This window comes from Salminus brasiliensis, chromosome 6 (assembly GCF_030463535.1).
Source record: "Salminus brasiliensis chromosome 6, fSalBra1.hap2, whole genome shotgun sequence".
NCBI lineage: Eukaryota > Metazoa > Chordata > Actinopteri > Characiformes > Bryconidae > Salminus > Salminus brasiliensis.
In genome coordinates this window covers 13,415,289-13,433,404 of record NC_132883.1, presented here as the reverse complement: position 1 = coordinate 13,433,404, position 18,116 = coordinate 13,415,289, and the positions used below count along the sequence as shown (strand labels likewise).

Below are 18,116 nucleotides of genomic sequence, written 5' to 3'. Positions count from 1 at the left end.
ATAACACAGATCTGTCCATGTAATTTCTTCATCTTTAAGGCATTGCTTATCCCTCACAAGCCTGCAGTGTGTTTTTCATTCTGTTGTTGGAACTGCTAGGTTTCTCTGAGAGGGGGAGCTCATGTTCATGAAAACCTCAGTGGAAATACTCATGGTCTTGGGCACAAAGGGGGTTTTGTTTCAGTGTTTGCTGATTGGCTGGGGTAACTCTAAGACTCCATGGCAGTGCTTAGGAATGGGCTTCCATAATGCCCAGAACCACAGAGCCCCTGCTTCATTTAAACACAGTGGAGTCTCATGCACAAAGCAACATGGTCAGCCGGTGAGTGAGCAGAAACTTTAAGTTTTTTTCTAACTGTAATGTTACTAAGTGCAATTTACTCAATTCAAGTTGTGCCGTTGCAAATGAGCTTTGGTTTATTTTTTTTCCACTCTAAAATGAATGTTATACTTTTAGATGTTAGATTTTGTCTTACAGGACCAGAGCTATAGAACTGTTTACTTGCTCTCTGCATAATGGATTGTTAAAAGCATTTTTCAAAAATGAATTTAAATTTTCTCCTGGCAGTATTGAACATCCTGCTGGTGGCTATAAAAAGATTTTTGAGTCGTGTGAAGAGTTGGCTGAGCCCATACCTGCCCTTGTTACCGGTATGATGTTGCTTGTTTATATTACAATTCTTTTTATTAATTAAAGCAAATAATGAAAGAGTTATAATATAGACGCTCATTTGAAATGCCATATTAGTGTGTATTAGTGTGTGACTGGCTCACATATTGGGGAGTTTACTGTCAGTTTTATAAAGAATCAGGGATCTGAGACTGATTCAACAGCTATTAACAAATCATTGTTTCCCCCAGGTATAATTCCAGCATGGCTGAATGGCAGTCTGCTTCGTCTGGGGCCTGGGCTCTTTGAAATTGGTGATGAACCATTTTACCATCTTTTTGATGGCCAGGCACTCATGCACAAATTTGACCTGAAGAATGGACAGGTCACCTATTATCGCAGGTAAAGCCTTCCTGTCCTGTCTTTAGGACACAATCACACAAATAAGACATTCATAACTAGGCCAGCATAGGTATTCTATATAAGAATGTGTGGAAGTCATTTACGTATTAATCCATCATCAACTATCATATTTCACTACAGGTTTGTGAGAACAGATGCTTACGTGCGAGCTATGACAGAGAAGAGGATTGTGATTACTGAATTTGGCACTGCAGCCTACCCAGATCCCTGCAAAAACATCTTTTCCAGGTTTGCTCTAGCGCCCTTTGTGGGTAACAAGTGGTTTGTACAGCAAGAGTTCAACTATTGTTATTATTTTGGTGGCAACAGGTTTTTTACTTACTTCCGAGGCATCGAAGTGACAGACAACTGCCTGGTGAACGTGTACCCTATTGGTGAGGATTTCTATGCCTGCACAGAAACCAACTTCATTACCAAAGTCAACCCAGACACTCTGGAAACGGTAGAAAAGGTGTGTGTTCATGTTCTTGGCTTACTTCCTTAAACCAAACTAAATGTTATCAGCTATAGAGCCTTCAAAGGGTAGGATGGGTAGGAGAAAAATATATAATATAAATATATAAATATATAAATATATATATATATATAAAATTAGACAAAAAGAGAGTGCAATTTCTATCAGAATACCTCCAATTAAGGCAGTTAGACCTGAGAAAATGTATTGCTGTATTGCTTATTGCTGCTACCTACACCTACAAGAGGTTCTCCAAGGGCTCTTTAGTAAACGCAATTGTTCTATATATAATTATAAGAACTATATGATCATGTAAGTCTTCTCAAGCCTGTTTTTATTATAGGTAGACTTGTGCAATTATCTCTCAATCAATGGCGCCTCTGCGCACCCACACATCGAACAAGATGGCACAGTGTACAACATTGGAAACTGTTTTGGGAAGAACATGTCACTGGCCTACAACATTGTCAAAATCCCTCCAGCACAAAAAGGTCAGTGTGGCCCTCCGGGTTAGAAGCAGTGTAACTGAGTTTACAACAGAGACTGTTGTTGAATTTGTGTGTTTTGATGCTCAGACAAATCCAATCCCATTGAGAAGTCCGAAGTTGTGGTGCAGTTCCCCAGCAGTGAGAGATTCAAGCCATCTTATGTTCATAGGTCAGGTGACTTTGTTTTTTGTACATGGGTATTTCAGGTAAATGCCCAACTTCAAACTTAGACTCAAACAGTTTTGTCATTTTAACATAGTGAAACCAAATGGAATGCCAGTGCCATTTAATTTAAGTGTGGAATGTGTATTTCATTGTGTCTGATTGGTTTGAATTAAAAATTTTAAACTGTGGAGCAGGGATGCATATCAAGTATTTGTCCCGAACATTATGATGATACTGTACATTTTAGAATTGCAAATACTGTTTATAATATATTAATTATTTTTATTGATATAGGCCATTTCATATAAAAAGATAGATCATCCACTATTATCTGATTTATTTATTGGCTTATTACACATTAATAAATAATTTAAATGTCATTTTCAGCTTTGGTATGACAGAGAAGTACTTTGTGTTTGTCGAGACTCCAATAAAGATAAACCTTCTGAAATTCCTGACTTCATGGAGCATCAGAGGCACAAACTATATGGACTGCTTTGAGACAAATGACAAAATGGGAGTAAGTTTACTTTTGGTCATATTTAAATGACATATTATCCTTGTATGTTCAGCACATGCAGAGCATTTGTCCTTTCTATCCAGACATGGTTTCATTTGGCCACTAAAAATCCTGGGGAATACATTGACTACAAATTCAGGACTTCTGCCTTCAATATGTTCCATCACATCAACTGTTACGAAGATCAGGGTTTCATAGTGGTGGACCTGTGCACCTGGAAAGGGTGAGCTGCTCTGGAGTAATAACTTATTAAAACAATAAGATTTACTGTATTCTTTGCGGATGTGGATGAAAGTGGAACACAGCCGTAAACACAACTGTAAACAGATCCCGGCTAATAGTGCTAAATCAGTCTGTAATGTAGATCTGCTTTTTGCTGAAAGGTTTGAATTGGTGTATAACTACTTGTACCTGGCGAACCTGAAGCAGAACTGGGAGGAGGTGAAGAAAGCTGCCATGCGTGCACCGCAGCCAGAGGTTCGGAGGTACGTGCTTCCACTGGACATCTACAGGGTAAGGGAATGATTTCTCTTTGTTTTTTCTTCACTGTTGCACATTATTATTGATCACTAAATAACTAAATATTTACATTTAATATACTCACTATACACACTGTGCATTAGTCTGAAACAAAGAATGGTTCAGAGTTGTTTCTTTATCACATACAGAAAACAATGTCAGTTTCCTAGACAGGGATTAAGCCTAGTCCTGAACAGCACATTATTCTGAATAGATTAAGTAAAATTATAGTTTTGGAAACTGGCAAAAACAAGGCTGGCAGAGATTTGCATGATGGCAATGTATATTTAGAATTGTCCTATTGGTCTCTCTTAAACATACTCTCTGTATGTAACACAGCCTGATGGACATTGTGCATTGCAAAGGTCTGGGCACATATCAGTACAAGTTCAAAGTATTTTAAAGCACTTTAAAAGTATTATGTTTGCATAATATAACATTTAGAAAAAGAATTAAACATTACCTTTGTACCTGCTGTAGTAAGTTTAAGACTAAAGACATGGAATGTGACCCTACTGTGCCCATTTCCATTTTTTTTTTACAGTGTTTTAGATATTTAAAATGTTTCCTAATGTAACTTTTCAGGGGTTCTTTTTTATTATTGCTTGGCCTTTGTATACATCTTCTTTTGTTTGTTTATTTGATTACTTAGTTTCTTCACTGATTGACAGGAAGAGCCAGGAAAGAACTTGATTTCACTTCCATACACCACAGCCACTGCTGTCATGAGAAGTGATGGGACCATTTGGCTTGAGCCTGAGGTTCTTTTCTCGGGACCACAGCAGGGTAAATATCCAACACTCACTTTCAAAAAGGGTTGCAGTACAGCTGACTCGTACATTCTTGACATAATCTGAAGAACATGGTTTTTCCCTTTTCACACTTCCATTCTACAGCTTTTGAGTTTCCCCAGATCAACTACAGTAAACACAGTGGGAAAGATTACACCTTTGCCTACGGCCTCGGATTGAACCACTTCATTCCTGATCGGGTAGGTATGATGTGTAACTAAAATATTTCCCAAATGGCTACTGAGAGTCTTGCCATGTCCAGTCAGAGTTTGTATCCTTGCTATTTGTTTGGCTATAGATTTGTAAGCTGAACGTGAAGAGCAAGGAGACTTGGGTTTGGCAGGAATCAGACTCATACCCATCTGAGCCTCTGTTCGTGCCAAGTCCAGAAGCTCAAGATGAGGATGACGGTAAGGGGAAAGGTTCATCACTGCCTTTAACTATGGTTGATCTTTTTAGGCATTACTTAACTATTAACTTATAAATGTATATCAATCAATGTCGCAAAGACTATTATGTAAATATCAGTCTTTGTCAACTGATTCCATTATGTTTTGCATGATTTAGTTTTTATTATTTTTATAGGTGTTCTCTTGACCATTGTGGTAAAACCAGGGGCTGACCAGCATCCAGCCTACTTCCTTATACTCAACGCCAGAGACCTTACTGAGATAGCGCGGGCTGAGGTTGATGTCATGATTCCTGTTACTTTCCATGGCATGTACAAAGCCTAGAAATCCAGAGATTGTAGGGAACACTTTTTTTCAGAGTGCCAATGAAGAACAGAAGAGATGCTGAATACACTGCCCTGAGTTTTGTAATGCCTCTGCAGAGCCAGAATTCTAGCAAAGATGTACCCAGCTTTACTCCTAAATCCCTTCATCTTTATGCTAACCACAATCTACGCAGTGATAACCTAAAATGAAAATATACTTGAGGGTTGTCTTGTTTATAGTTAAGTTTATAAATTTCAGATAAAATGTTTTTCATGCAGAAATATGAAGGAGAGTACTGCTGCATATTTTCCAAGCAAAACAGTAGTACAGTCTAGTATAGTACTGGTACAGTCGTAAAATGTTGGTTTGACCAATATTGTCATATGTAGTCGATTGTAAACACACATTGTAAGATCATTCTGATGAAAAAAATCTGATCAATTCATCAAACGCTGTTTTGCTTTTTGGGGTTGTTTTTTAATATTGGTGTATTTTATTATATTGTCATTTGTCAGCATTTTTAAAAGAAATAAACCGCTGGAGGACAGTGTTTTTACCAAACATAATGTTGTTGTCTTACAGCACCCTTCAACTGTAAACTGTATAGTAAAAAAATCACTATAACTGCCTTCTGTGGCTCATTGCTTTATTTATCACATTTGATGTAATTAGAATTTAGCTGATGGTAATCTGTCTGATTTTAGGTGTTTTAAGTGTTTAGGAGCTGGCAACTGAACTGTGGTATGATGAGTTAAAAATTCCAAATCTGGCTTTTTGATTTACCCTCTTTAGTTGCTTCTACTTTTCTTCTGATCACTCTTTTAATAAAGGTAATATTTGTGCTGGTGTTGTTGCGTAGAACAGCGCACCACCACTCCAGAGTCTGCTAAATCTACCTAGAGATTTTTTTTTAGTCAAACCCAGGTTTGCATTTGCCTTGTCAGCAATACTACACACTGCTACTCTGATGCTAGTCTTCTGGATCTTTGTTTAATAACTGCCATTTCTTTATTACATAACCAACTGAGGAATCAGCTATCTGAAAACACTTCTACCTTTTTAAAGCCATCTCCTGATTTGCTTTAATTTCTAACATTTCAAAATGAACGGCTATTAAATAAAACTACAGATGAACTCATTCAATTAGCATTCTGAACCCTGGGCTGCACTGTTTATACAGAAAACCAAATGCACAGAACTTCTGGCTCTCCAGTTCTGCACCTTTTAATCTAAACCCAGCAGGCCTGCAAACACTTTGTAACTTTGTCTTTTCTATCTGGACCATTTTATTCCACATTTTAACAGGAATACAAAAAGACACATCTGTATGTACAAAGATTAATTGTTTTTTTTATTGCACAAATGACATAAGTATATTATTTATATTAACGTACAATTTGGGAAAGACCTCAAAAAGCCTACATTTTAATTTAAAAAAAATATAAAAAATTGTAGTAAGGTGATTTGTTCAGAGGTAGTGTTATAGTCGAAGAAAGGGATTTTGCTGCTTCTTCTTAGACAGCTGGTATTCCTGTTGCTGGATGATTTTGAGACATTTCCCCAACACCTAATGAAAAAAATCTGAATGAGTTTTAAAAAGTTTAAATTTTCTAGGCACATTTAAGTCAGCTACCCAGCTTGATTTCACTTTTGTCTTGCACATTGGGTTTAATTTTAGCTTTCCAAGGTATGAGTGAGCTGGAATGTAGATTCATTTAGTATTATATGAATTCCCCTTAGGCAGAGCTACATAATATCTTATAGAAACAGTGTTTCTATTACCAGAACTTTGGATCATCACATCATAAAACTTCATTACAAATGAAGCTTCATTTGTGTTATTTACATTTCTAAATTGTGTATTTGACCTTTGCCCGCATCTGCACTACAAGGCTACAACACAAACACACATTACACATATTTTAGATACCTTTCTTGTGTCTTGAGGAAGAATCACTCCATCATCCCACAGTCTGCATGATGAGAAGAAAGCTGAGCTCTCTTCTTTAAGCCTTTATAAAAACAATCGAAATTCATGTAATTATAAATGATTATTATGAAATGTGTACCATCATGTTGTGTTCATTGTTCACTCTAAAGTCATAACACCTCCGGTCTCTGTGCAGCCATCATCTAAACCATAAAAAAAAAAATCAGAGCCTGCCTCTTACTGCCTCTTACTTCTCATTAATCTGCTGGGCATCCACTTCATCCTGCACCAAAGCACCAGCATGCCCTGGGGCCAAAATTGACACTCTAGCATTGGGCCACAGAAACAGGAAGTTGGGGTCAAAAGCCCTTCCACACTAAAAGGAAAGCGGAATGCAGTAAAATTTAACAACTGTCTTAAAACAGGTAATAATCAACAATCAATCCAATACTGAAACAATGACTGAAACAACACTTTGAACTACTGACCATGGCATAGCTGTCTCCACCATGACAGCCTCCAATGACCACAGTTATCTTAGGAATAGAAGCACAGGCCACAGCAGACATCATGGATCCCTGAGCTTTGAGTCTGTTGGTGTTAGACTCTGCCTGGGATACACAGAACAAGGTCAAGTGATCAGTTAATACAATATATAAAAATATTCTTACTGGCCATTCTACCCTGCTGGTCACAAATAAATTCCATTCTGTAGCAGACAGAATTCTGTAACTTTATCATTATGATCTTATTACACTGTAAAGACTGATTCCACAAAACATGTCTTTAATATTCCCAGCAATCCATGGTAAATGTAAAATACACTGTACACTGTACTCTGTATGTGTTAACAGTTTATATCTTTGACATATATTTCATTAAAATTTCATAAATCAGCAATTCACACCCACTTACGCTCATCAAACTGGGTTTTTTCAACATATGTCCAACGTATATGAATCATGTGAGAATATACTGCATTTATTAATAATCTATTTCATTTGGCATTACTTTTCTTTTTGTAAAATTGTGTTGTGCTTATTACTAATGATTATTTGTATTGACCATGTAAAAATCATTTTTAAAACAGCCAGCTGTGCCATCAAACCTACAATTCGCCCCCTTCTGTCAAGACTAACATCTGTCTAACATTAAATGTTATGGCGCTGCGGTTCAATTATAAAAGTGCCCTAATCATAACACACCCTGCAAACTCATCAGGTCTACCTCAATTTGGCAGGGACATCGAATCTGGCAACCCCACAAGGTTTAGAACCAGAAAGTGAAATGTGTGCACAATGAACAGTGCAGTTTTTATGGTTGCCATAATGGCCCTATACCTTACAGTCCCCTCTTTTTAACAACAGTTTAATAGTCCTTTTAGGTTTTAAGACTATGGGGCTCTTTAGTTGGCATCTATGCACCCATTAGCTAGGTCTGAAGTGTGAAAACTAGCATGGGCAGTCATCCCCATGTTTTTGAACTGCTGCCAACGCAACATCATTGGACTGCTTAACACGCTTGGGGGAACTGTTAATTATGTTAATTAAAGTCAAGTTAAAAGTGGTGTTGATTTTATAAGTCATATTAAGTTCACTTCACTGCACTTAGAAAATCAACCAAATTTTTACCAGGGAGTTTGATTAAGACTCCAGTAGTGGCAATAGAGCTGTACCTTGGCTTTTGAGAAAGTGTGGACAGGCTCTGGGGCTGTGTTCTGCAGGAAGATTAGGGGAATATCTCTCTGGTCACACAGCTGAACAAAATTGCTACCTTTCAGAGAGGCTTCATATGTCAGCTCCCCATTGTTTGCCACAATGCCGACCTGATGTCTAGTAAAACAGGAATAAAGAAAAAACAAAACTGTTCTCTCATTAAGGTCAAATTTTTCTCTAAACAGCAAAGTATTTCTAATAGTACCTTCTTGTTGTTATAAGGTATTGGAGGAGACATGTAATACTGACATGGTGTGGCATGGCTGTTTGCTTGTGTTTGTGTTTGTCAGGAAATGTTTGCTTGAATCTGATATGTTGAATTTAATTATTGCCAAAAAACTCTAGTGATTCTAGTGATTTGTAGAAGTTTTTAATACACAGGGGGAGCTCCGATATGTGCACTCAGAGACTAAATACGGCAGCCAAACACCTATTTTCCGACGCAAGTTAACAAGTTAATAACTGATAAAATACATAGATGTAAATCCGGACAGGTCTAAAAACAGTAGTTAATTTAGTTTAGAGTGTAACCTTAGCACTTAAAACATGCATGTCCCATTTCCCTTTTTACTAATAATAAAGATATGCTGTTTTGTTAGGTGGTTTGACCGGTGTGCCAAAGATTGTTATTTAAAATGTTGGGGTTTGTCTCAAAATGTTTGGTCAGTGTGCTCTGAAGAGTAGTGAGCAGACAGGGCTGAACTTTGTATGTAGTTCAGCCATGTATGTATGTATGTATTTAAGACAATACTGTAATGGTATGTATAGTTGTACTGAGCCGCCACGGTGGGGAGGTCAGGGTGTGTAGTTGTAGGAAAAACTCCCAGTATGCTGTAATCTATTGATGAATCGCCCACGCAGTGGCAGAAGACTAATAAATTAAATGTGGAACCAAATTTTACAAGTGTGAAACCTTAAGCATAAATCTGTTAACACGTTTATTGTACTTATATTGTACTGCTTCATTCGCTACTGGCAGTAATAGCTACCTTAGGGGGGACAAGGTGGAACAAACTTAACCTTAATAAACAAAATAAACAAAATAAATAGGAAAAAAAACAACAACAACGTAACACTATGTATTTGGCCGGGTTTGTTGCTTTTTGCAGTTGTACCAAACTCATCCCAAACTGTGGGAACCAAACCACGACTTTTGTGTACCGTTACACCTCTAGTAAAAAAGTATTTGTATGTGTATTTACATGCATCTTCCACCGATTATAACATTTGCTTTAGACCTTTTATTTTTTCACCTAAAATATTGGAAGCTTCAAACCACAAATCACCTACATTTGGCTCCAAGTCGAGACTGATATGATTAGTCTAGGCATCATGCATAACTATATAGTTCACATTTCATATTTACTAATTACTACTCATTAACGACATTAAGTGCGTAATCAACGTACATTCGTTTTTAATCATTTAAATCATTAATAATTATTTAGTCAGAATATCCAATGGCAGGAGTGTTCTGAAGATCAATGTGGGAATACTGGCAATACTGTATGCTGTGTGTACTGTCAAGTTCAAGATATACTTCATACCCCTTGATTCTGGCGAACCCAGTAAGGAGAGTGGTACCATAGCGACTCTTGAACTCCTGGAACCGACTACCATCAGTCAGTCTGCTAACAATCTAAAAATGCAAGGAGAGAGAGAGAGAGAGATTATAATCAATTATAAATATATAAATTACTTATATACTTTAAGGAACTTGACTAAATCAAACAAAGTGCTCTGCTTACCAGTCTAACATCCAGGCTGTAACTGTAGCTCAGTGGAGCAAGGCCCATAAGCTCCTCAGCACTGTGCAAAGGCTCCTCGACCTCAGTGGTGTTCTCCTCTGGAAGCCTGAAGTTAAGAGTGGAGATGATGTTTCTGGTGCACTCGAATGCCTCACTCTCCACAGCAGCAAAATGGTCCACACAGCCACTAACCCTGCAACAAGAACAACTTTACCTTACATGTTGGTAAATACAGGTGTGCTCTTCACAACTCCCTACTGCTGGTTTGAAACACCTGAACACCTAAACTGAATTGTCCAATAGAAAATATTCCAACCTGAGTTTAATATTTTCTCCATGTTAATATCTGCTGGTGCCAGTTCAGCAGACTGAAGACCCACCTTTTCAGAGAAAGCGTGGGTGAATAGCAGAGAGCCTTTTTAAACTAGCTGAGGTTATTCTTGGGTAAATAGCAAAGCACTTTTGTAAGTCGCTCTGGATAAGAGCGTCTGCTAAATGCCTTAAATGTAAATGTAAATTTAAAGTCCAAGGATATGCTGGAACACTTTTATGATTAATTTACTTACTCTGAGTGCAAAGTGGCCCCTCCAAGATCCTCAGGAGACACTTCTTCACCTGTAGCAGCTTTAACCAAGGGTGGCCCACCCAAAAAGATGGTCCCTATCCTATGAACCATCACCGTCTCCTCTGCCATGGTGGGTACATATGCTCCACCAGCTGTGCACGATCCACACACTACTGACACCTGCAGGTTAGGTACAAAATAACAGCATTAATGGCTTTTCACTTGCTTTCACTTGGTCACAGGTTGTATATAATATATACTATAATAAGTCTGAAAGGGGGGCACAGCTGTCAAAATCACCAGTAAATAAATACAAACATACCATATGGTTCTTGTCTACTTACTAGATCACTTTATCATACCTGTGGAATCTTCATTGCTGACATTATAGCTTCATTGTAAAAAATGCGGCCACCATGGTTCTTATCAGGGAAGATTTCTGCCTAGGGGTGTAACAAAATATTGATATATCAAAGTATTGCAATATTATGTTTTGCAATACTGTATTTAAATTATGTGCTGTGTTTAAACCCTGATCCCCACATTGCAATGTAGTCTTTTTTAATTGAGCACTTTTCATACAAGTTGCAGCGCTTTAATTTATCTGTTTCTGCAATTTATGCAGAGGATTTGCAGAAGACCAGTATCTGCAGATCTCAGATTAAGTGTTAGAACATACATGCAGACATTCTCAAATAGTACAAAGGTGCTCTGCCACTAAGGGCTTTAAAAACAAGTAAAAGTATCAAATGGGGGTGTATCTGCTCTTTTCTATGTTTATGTTAACACAGATGCTGTTACATTCTGTACACGTTGCAGAGTATGGATTCTTTTTTGGGGATCCCAGCAAAAAAGAGCACTTCAGTAATCAAACATTGATTCAATTTGGTTTTCTTTGCATAAATCTAAGACAGAAAAAGGTCAAATCAAATCACATTTACTGTCCCAGCACATTACACAGGTGTAAAGGTGAGTAAAAAGCAATATTTCCCAACAGATAAAAAAAAAAAATTATAAGGAATGTCAGATGGTTTAAGAATTTTATTGTGCAGCTTACCTGAAGAGGTAAAAATGCACCACCACTGTCAACCAGGTACACACAGGGCAGATGATTCTGAATGGCCACTTCTTGTGCCCGGAGCTGTTTTTTTACTGTGATAGGGTACGCTGTGCCACCTTTCACTGTGGCATCATTAGCCACAAACACACACCACAGCCCATTTATTTTACCAACACCTGTAAGCAACAAAACAAAAACTGTCAATAAACATACACTGAGGGCAAAAGAGACATAGGTACAGCCGATGAAGTACGAGACCATTCAAGATTTGAGACTGTGCTAAAGTAGTCTTCTGTTTTTCCCCCTATTATTACTAGTACCTGTAAGACAGCCAGCAGATAGGATTTCTCCATACGGTAAACTCATCCCAGCAAAAGGAGAAAGCTCTAGATAATCTTCATCATCCAATAGCATGAGGATTCTGTCTCGGACTAGAACTTTCTTGTTTCTCTGTGTGTGTCGTGTTATGGCATTTTTATTACTCTTTAACACTTTATCCCAGTGTTCCAGGTACCTGGACACATAAACAACCTGTAAGGTATCCAATATGAACACATTCAGACCACAGAGAGGAAACAATCTTGCATGAACTTAACAACTAACAATTATGCATATATACTAAGTAGTCTATGTATTACAATGTGGTAGTAATAAAGAAGAAAACCACTGATGTTTAAAAACATCTGCATAATTAAATGATAAAGACAAACTAACCCTGTCAGAACTGTTCACACTGTTGGTGATAGGACCCAGATATCCAGTTTTTAATGTCTTCCTTACACGAAATAGTAACACACATGCTGGCAGATATCTGAGACATTGTTTAAATGACAAGTTTTGCAAGGTTTTGGCCTAAAGTGTATTTTAAAATGCTGGAAGGCAAGGCAAAATTGGAAGCGGTTAACCACTATAAAGAAATCAAAGATGGTAAGTTTCTCTACAATTCATCATTGTGAATTAAACCACTCTTTGTTTACATCACAATATTTGAACGATGCATAAATAAAAGTCTTCCCTGTAAAGACCCCTTTAAAAGGAAAAGAGCTTTAACAAGTGATTTAGAGTAACACACATATACCTTTGTTGGCACATCTGGCTGTTTTGTAAATTTATTTCAAACACATGGCTGTGTATTGGCAGAAAGGCACCGTCTATTACAGGAAAGGCACTGGGCAAACTTCTGGATGCCATGTAGCGGTGTGAGGCTGGTTGGGCAGGCCAGCATGGCTGTTGAGTGTTTTGTGTCCTGTGCTGCAATGGACTGGTTGAATACATGCACTGACACAAAAGGCAGTTAAAGACAGCTGGTGCATGCTTCTTTTCTATGATCCATGACAGTGGCTGGTGGCGTGATATGTTTGCTAGGCTTCTCCCTCCATTCAGACAGAAAACACTGTTAAAAGACCAAAAGTTACTTCAGTCAGTCTAAACAGCATTGCAAGATTTGGGAATGTTCTTCTGAGTCATGACATTAAATTCATCTACACTGTGAGCTAAACATCGGGTCCTTAATTATTGTAAAGTGTGCTGGCAGTAGTAGTAGTGGTAGAGGTTGTAGCAGAAGTTCATCATTATCTTTTTTATTGCTTTTCATAAGGTTGGTTTAGTTTTTTTTTATGGAAAACAAAAGTAATAAAAACTATCCTGAAGCTTACTGCTACTTACTGCGAGCCTTGACGGCCACAACCCTGACAGGCAGTGTTTTCCTGAACTACCACACTCTAATAATCGATTACGTCCTTCTGTGAACGTTGATTTAAAGCTAGCTAGCAGTGTCTAACTTAATCTGTGCAGCAGTAAGCGCTGGGAATAGCATGAGCTAGCTAGCTAGTGCTACATTTTCCTGATATATGTCATCTAAGTAAAGGTCAGTTGGCCTTATCGATGCCAACTTGTCAATAATAACTATTTAAGTAAGCTAAACTCAGTTTATCGCTGAGTTATATTTTCTTACCTGGATAAACACCGGTACATGACTGACTGCTGAACTTCACAATTCTTTAATTCTGCGTCGTGTTACCTCCAATCTTGTCTTGAGGGCAACAACAGACTACACGGAACGCTCAAGAACACAACCGCTGTCCTTGAGTTGTCAGATCTTTTAGCAATGTGGATTTACATGCAACTTAGCTCTATCAAAGAATTCCGCGAAGCCGTCTGCTACAAATCAGGCAAACTCCTGTCCAAGCAGAAAATAAATTAGGTTTTACTATTTTTGTCTGGCAGTTATACAGTTTGGTTACACTAGCTGCGTAGTCTGTCTTACTGTCTAATAAAAAAAAAACTTTCTGAAAAAATCCTAAAATAAAAAATGTGTAGGATATCTCCCACGGAAGATTATAACTGTTTATTAAAATGTAATTTCCAATTATAAATTATACACCACAGATGCTCAAATATGTTCTTTGACCATGGCAGTAACAGTAAACTTGCTCGCATTGCCCACCCTCACACCAGAAACATGGTTCAAGGTTCAACATCGTAGTTTACGTTTATAAGGATCATAAGTAACTGACATGACACTTTACCCCAGTTTACAGCCCTGTGCAGTTGTGCACCAGCAAAGTTAGCTAGCACAAACCATTTAAAATAGTTTGAATATATGCACAGAAATTCCCTTATATCTACTTATACCTCATTAAATAATCCCAGATCATTTTATCCCCAGATCATTTCTGTTAGTTGTGAAGCACTGTGACATGTGACGTAGATGCTCTTGTTTTTTCCTTCTCACTCGCTCCTCCCCCTCAACGTCTGGTTGGTTAAGTGCAAAGATGGCGTCCATCATGGAAGGGCCGCTGAGCAAATGGACTAACCTGATGAAGGGTTGGCAGTATCGGTGGTTTGTTCTGGACTATAACGCAGGCTTGCTGTCGTATTACACCGTAAGTATTGTTTCTAACTGGGAGCTGGCGGTGGTTTTGCCTCAGGTCGGTGGAAGCGGAAGGCGGAAAGAGCACTTGCAGGGCCGCCAGGAGTTGGGAATCTCGGTTGTGTGGGGCGGGGTTATTGTGAGTGACAGAGACTTCAGCCAATTGCGTCGTTACTAGGGAAGGCGTAAGCCAATCAGCAGTTAGAACAGCCGATGTTGTGCCCTAGAATTTCAGCGAGGCCACAGCGAATTAAATAATGTTAGGGCTCGATACTGTTAGTTTGCAGAAATTGAAGGGTGGTGGTCTCCGCGTCATGTGACAGGTTTTGTCTGCTCTCGGTTACACAAAGCACTTCCAGTTGTGAGATGGCTTTCCTTTTCTGCTAAATGTAGGGTTCAGGACATACCAGTATGTTTGCGCTAAGTTGACGGCTAATGTAGCTAGCCAGCAGCAAAAGTGATACAGAAGTCATTTAGCTCGTTAGCTGACTGTCCACGCTGGTCGCTGGCCTGATGCCATGGTGTTTTTTTAAATGAGCTAGTGTTTTCTTCCACTGACAAGATACTATATAACGCAGTTGACACATGCCACCCTATTGCAGTGGCAGTTGTAGCAAATGTTCTCTTGTTTTGGTAATTTCGGTTATAAAAACACGTGCAGTTCTGCGAGAAGTGTTTTGCACGGGGAGATCCACTGAACGTTGTCGTGCTGGACAGCCGGGAGAATGCAGTGTTTTCCTGCTTCCCTTGACTTTCTTTAAAGAAAAGGGCATGCAGAATTAGACAAAAGAGTAAATTGCCAGCTAGTAGTTTCAAGTCAAAGCTTTGTTCTTTTCTGTCAGGAGCATTTATTTTCTGCAGTCAGTACCTTAAAAAAACACGCACACAAAAAACAAAGCTTCAATCCACATTGCAGGCGCATGGTTAAAAGGCTGGGTTGACATAATGATAATGCTACCATGTTCAAATCTGTAAAACACCATTCATCCTAATGTGTCATTTCTACATGTTACACCCTTGAATGGAGTCAGCACTTCTGCAGATGAGCCACATGGTTCCAACAAAGAACAAGTAATTCTTCTACTGAATCAGATAACCTCAGGGATCTGACGCAACAGCATATGCTGCTCTGGATCAGGGTTTCTTGAGATGTGTTTTGTGTGAACAACTGAACCGAGTCATTCAATGTATGAGATCCTGAGGTTGTTGCCACACCAGTGTTGCTGAATTTGAGTCTAATCTCCTTTCAGATGCCTCCAGATGGCCTGCCCCAGTCTTTGAGCTTGGGGGTCAGTGTTAACCTGACTCTTCTCTCTCCTCCAGTTCAGGAAACAGGAATTGATTTAGCCATCAGACCACTTCGTCTGGGTGACACGTAGGATTTAGAGGCTGCTTACTAAAGCAGTGAGCTCACTGAGCTGTCACACGATCTGTGCTGCCTTTACTTTTACATGTGTCTGAATAAACAGACCATGGAATGACCACAAAATGCAAAATCGCACTTGCCAAATGAAAACTACAGTTTCACCTCTATAAAATTTAATGGGCAATAACAGTAATAGTTTTTCAGCATGTGCCAAAGCTCATATATATATATATATATATATATATATATATATATATATATATATATACACACACACACACACACACATTTACTAATGTTTTCGGTAGGGTTTTAGTCACAGTTAGTCATGTCGCATTATTGTCTTTGATCTTTCCCTCCCAAACGAAAAGGAGTGAATAATGGAATGCCCTGGTAGGCCATCTATTGACGTTAGCACGAAGATTCAACATCACACCAGTAAAAATTGTGCACACAAACATCCAAATGATGTAATAGAGGATTCATCAAAGTGCCACTTGTCCATGATTGTGGATCTTGTATGCCTGTTGTAGGTGCTTTTGATGGTGTATAGGGGTTAAGCACAGGCACTGGATGTTATGCACTGAGTTTTGTAAGGTATTCTTCCTGTAACAGTTGTGCCACAGTAGACCTACTGTTGGTTCTTCCCAAGTGGGATAGCTTTAGTTGTCCTCCTCTATCAATAAATTTGGCGGTCTACGCTCTCTCGCCATTTGAAGATTTGTTCAGCTACACTGCTGTCTGTAGTTGCTCACCACAGCTGACCAGGAGCACCCAACAAGCCTTACTGTTTTTGGACATGTTTATTATAACTGCCGTTTGTCAGTTGCTCAGATCTTCACACATGATCATTTCTCCTCAATCCCAAAATGCCGACTACAAGAACTGACTGTTCAGTTACTGTGTAACTTGCATCCCACTTGTTGATGTGAGAGGTTTTTATGGGATAACTAACATAATTAACTTTTATTTGCTTCATCTTTGAATGGTGTTGTGCTCACCCATCCAAGGCATGTGAACAATTAGGGAGTTGACTGGTTTATAGATGATGCTACAAGATGAGCTTTTATTGTTATCTTGATCAGTTATGGCACATAAGCTCCATATTTAAAAGAACTCAGACCAACAACATGTTTCATTGCGAAGAGAACAGGATACATCCTGTAATGTAGTTACTGTAAATCCAGATTAACCTTTTTACTTTTCCGAGACTGATCCCAATATTAAATCTTTAAGTATTGGTTGATACTAATCCAATATATTGTTTTTACATTAATGCCAACTAAGCTTTAAAATGAGATGTTTTTAATTGAAGCACCCATGATCACCTAAAAGCAAGCCATAATGCGTATACTACTCTAACACTCTTACTGGAAAAAACAGTTAACACCATAACATCACACAGTGTGAGTGTGTGCTGTAGTGGACTAGTTTTGTCATGGGATTGAGTGTAATTAACCCCCCGCCCCCCCTCCCCCCCCCCCGTATTCTGATCCTGCATTTTTAGCTCAATATACTTCAGTACGGATATGCCAACTGTAGTGCATTAGATAAAACCATCATTGATTATTTAATCATTGATTAAAGTCCTGATTTGAATAGTTTTTGAATCAGCAATTTTCAAATGTGCCAATTTTTTGGTTTACTTTTTTTTTTGTCTGTTCTAACCTATCAAACCATAAACTCAGAAAAACAATGTCTCGTGAGGCTACACACCCAGAAGATGTGTACTGTTAGCCTATGCTAGACCTTGCTCAGGTCCTAATGTGCTTGCTGTTGCCTCTCTCTACACAGTCTAAGGACAAGATGATGCGTGGATCCAGAAGAGGCTGTGTCAGGCTGAGGGTAAGTAAGCAGCTTGGGTCATGCTTGGGTCTAAATTCACCTCCTTTTTCTACTGCAGTAGTCTATAGGCTGAAGAATCTTAGTGATGCAGGGGAGAGGTGATTAAACATCAGTTGAATTATGCTTCAGTGGTTTATGCTTTCAGGTTAGCTTGCCTCTTTTTAACCTTGTAATCATTAATCAGGCTTGATTATGTAGGCTCAAAAGGAAGGGTTGCGTGCTGTCCCCTCTTTTTTTTTTGTGCTGACCCATCTAGAAGCCGTTTTCTGTCCTTGGTGATCAATCTGACTGGACGAGCGAAAAGCTTTTCATGGAGAGATTGCTAAAAA

The 18,116-nt window shown here is 38.6% G+C and overlaps 3 protein-coding genes across 7 annotated transcripts in view; 2 read left to right on the top strand and 1 right to left on the bottom strand.

The window, feature by feature from the left end:
- Positions 1-245: 245 nt before the first annotated feature.
- On the top strand, positions 246-5,314 carry LOC140556811 (retinal Mueller cells isomerohydrolase). Of its 4 annotated transcripts, XM_072680881.1 has the most exons (14): positions 246-322; positions 569-651; positions 862-1,012; positions 1,154-1,261; positions 1,343-1,484; positions 1,831-1,978; positions 2,063-2,144; positions 2,528-2,660; positions 2,744-2,883; positions 3,044-3,173; positions 3,851-3,965; positions 4,076-4,170; positions 4,269-4,380; positions 4,556-5,314. In XM_072680881.1, exons 1-14 carry the CDS (start codon positions 249-251, stop codon positions 4,702-4,704), a joined length of 1,662 nt encoding a protein of 553 aa, XP_072536982.1. In that variant the 5' UTR covers positions 246-248; the 3' UTR covers positions 4,705-5,314. The 4 variants fall into 4 exon arrangements, with proteins under 4 accessions (XP_072536982.1, XP_072536983.1, XP_072536985.1 ...); XM_072680882.1 differs by lacking the exons at positions 4,076-4,170; positions 4,269-4,380; positions 4,556-5,314 and having other exon boundaries at positions 268-322; positions 3,832-3,920; XM_072680884.1 differs by lacking the exons at positions 2,744-2,883; positions 3,044-3,173; positions 3,851-3,965; ... (1 more) ...; positions 4,269-4,380; positions 4,556-5,314 and having other exon boundaries at positions 268-322; positions 1,835-1,978; positions 2,528-2,614.
- A 698-nt stretch (positions 5,315-6,012) lies between these two features.
- LOC140557338 (biotin-dependent 3-methylcrotonyl-coenzyme A carboxylase beta1 subunit) lies at positions 6,013-13,977 on the bottom strand. Its single transcript, XM_072681678.1, has 13 exons — positions 13,659-13,977; positions 12,783-13,097; positions 12,025-12,218; positions 11,702-11,880; positions 11,007-11,087; positions 10,646-10,824; positions 10,080-10,272; positions 9,879-9,970; positions 8,292-8,448; positions 7,105-7,227; positions 6,868-6,992; positions 6,617-6,698; positions 6,013-6,253 (listed from the first exon to the last, which is right to left on the bottom strand). The coding sequence occupies exons 1-13, from the start codon at positions 13,676-13,678 to the stop codon at positions 6,167-6,169; spliced, it is 1,827 nt and encodes a 608-aa protein (XP_072537779.1). The 5' UTR covers positions 13,679-13,977; the 3' UTR covers positions 6,013-6,166.
- A 478-nt stretch (positions 13,978-14,455) lies between these two features.
- The window catches only part of osbpl9 (oxysterol binding protein-like 9), a 42,309-nt gene continuing 38,648 nt past the window's right edge, over positions 14,456-18,116 (top strand). For both annotated transcript variants that reach the window (XM_072681675.1, XM_072681674.1), the window contains exons 1-2: positions 14,456-14,589; positions 17,737-17,787. In XM_072681675.1, coding sequence (XP_072537776.1) covers positions 14,479-14,589; positions 17,737-17,787 — 162 coding nt within the window. In that variant the 5' untranslated portion in view covers positions 14,456-14,478. The remainder of the gene's footprint in view (positions 14,590-17,736; positions 17,788-18,116) is intronic.

Coding starts and splice junctions, on each gene's coding strand:
- LOC140557338 (XM_072681678.1), bottom strand. CDS start 13,678: ATGTACCGGTGTTTATCCAG. Junction 6,993..7,104: donor GTGGAGACAGCTATGCCATG/GTCAGTAGTTCA, acceptor CTTTCCTTTTAG/TGTGGAAGGGCTTTTGACCC. Junction 6,254..6,616: donor TTCCTCAAGACACAAGAAAG/GTATCTAAAATA, acceptor TTTTTTCATTAG/GTGTTGGGGAAATGTCTCAA.
- LOC140556811 (XM_072680881.1), top strand. CDS start 249: ATGCCCAGAACCACAGAGCCCCTGCTTCATTTAAACACAGTGGAGTCT. Junction 1,013..1,153: donor CAGGTCACCTATTATCGCAG/GTAAAGCCTTCC, acceptor ATTTCACTACAG/GTTTGTGAGAACAGATGCTT. Junction 2,145..2,527: donor AAGCCATCTTATGTTCATAG/GTCAGGTGACTT, acceptor TGTCATTTTCAG/CTTTGGTATGACAGAGAAGT.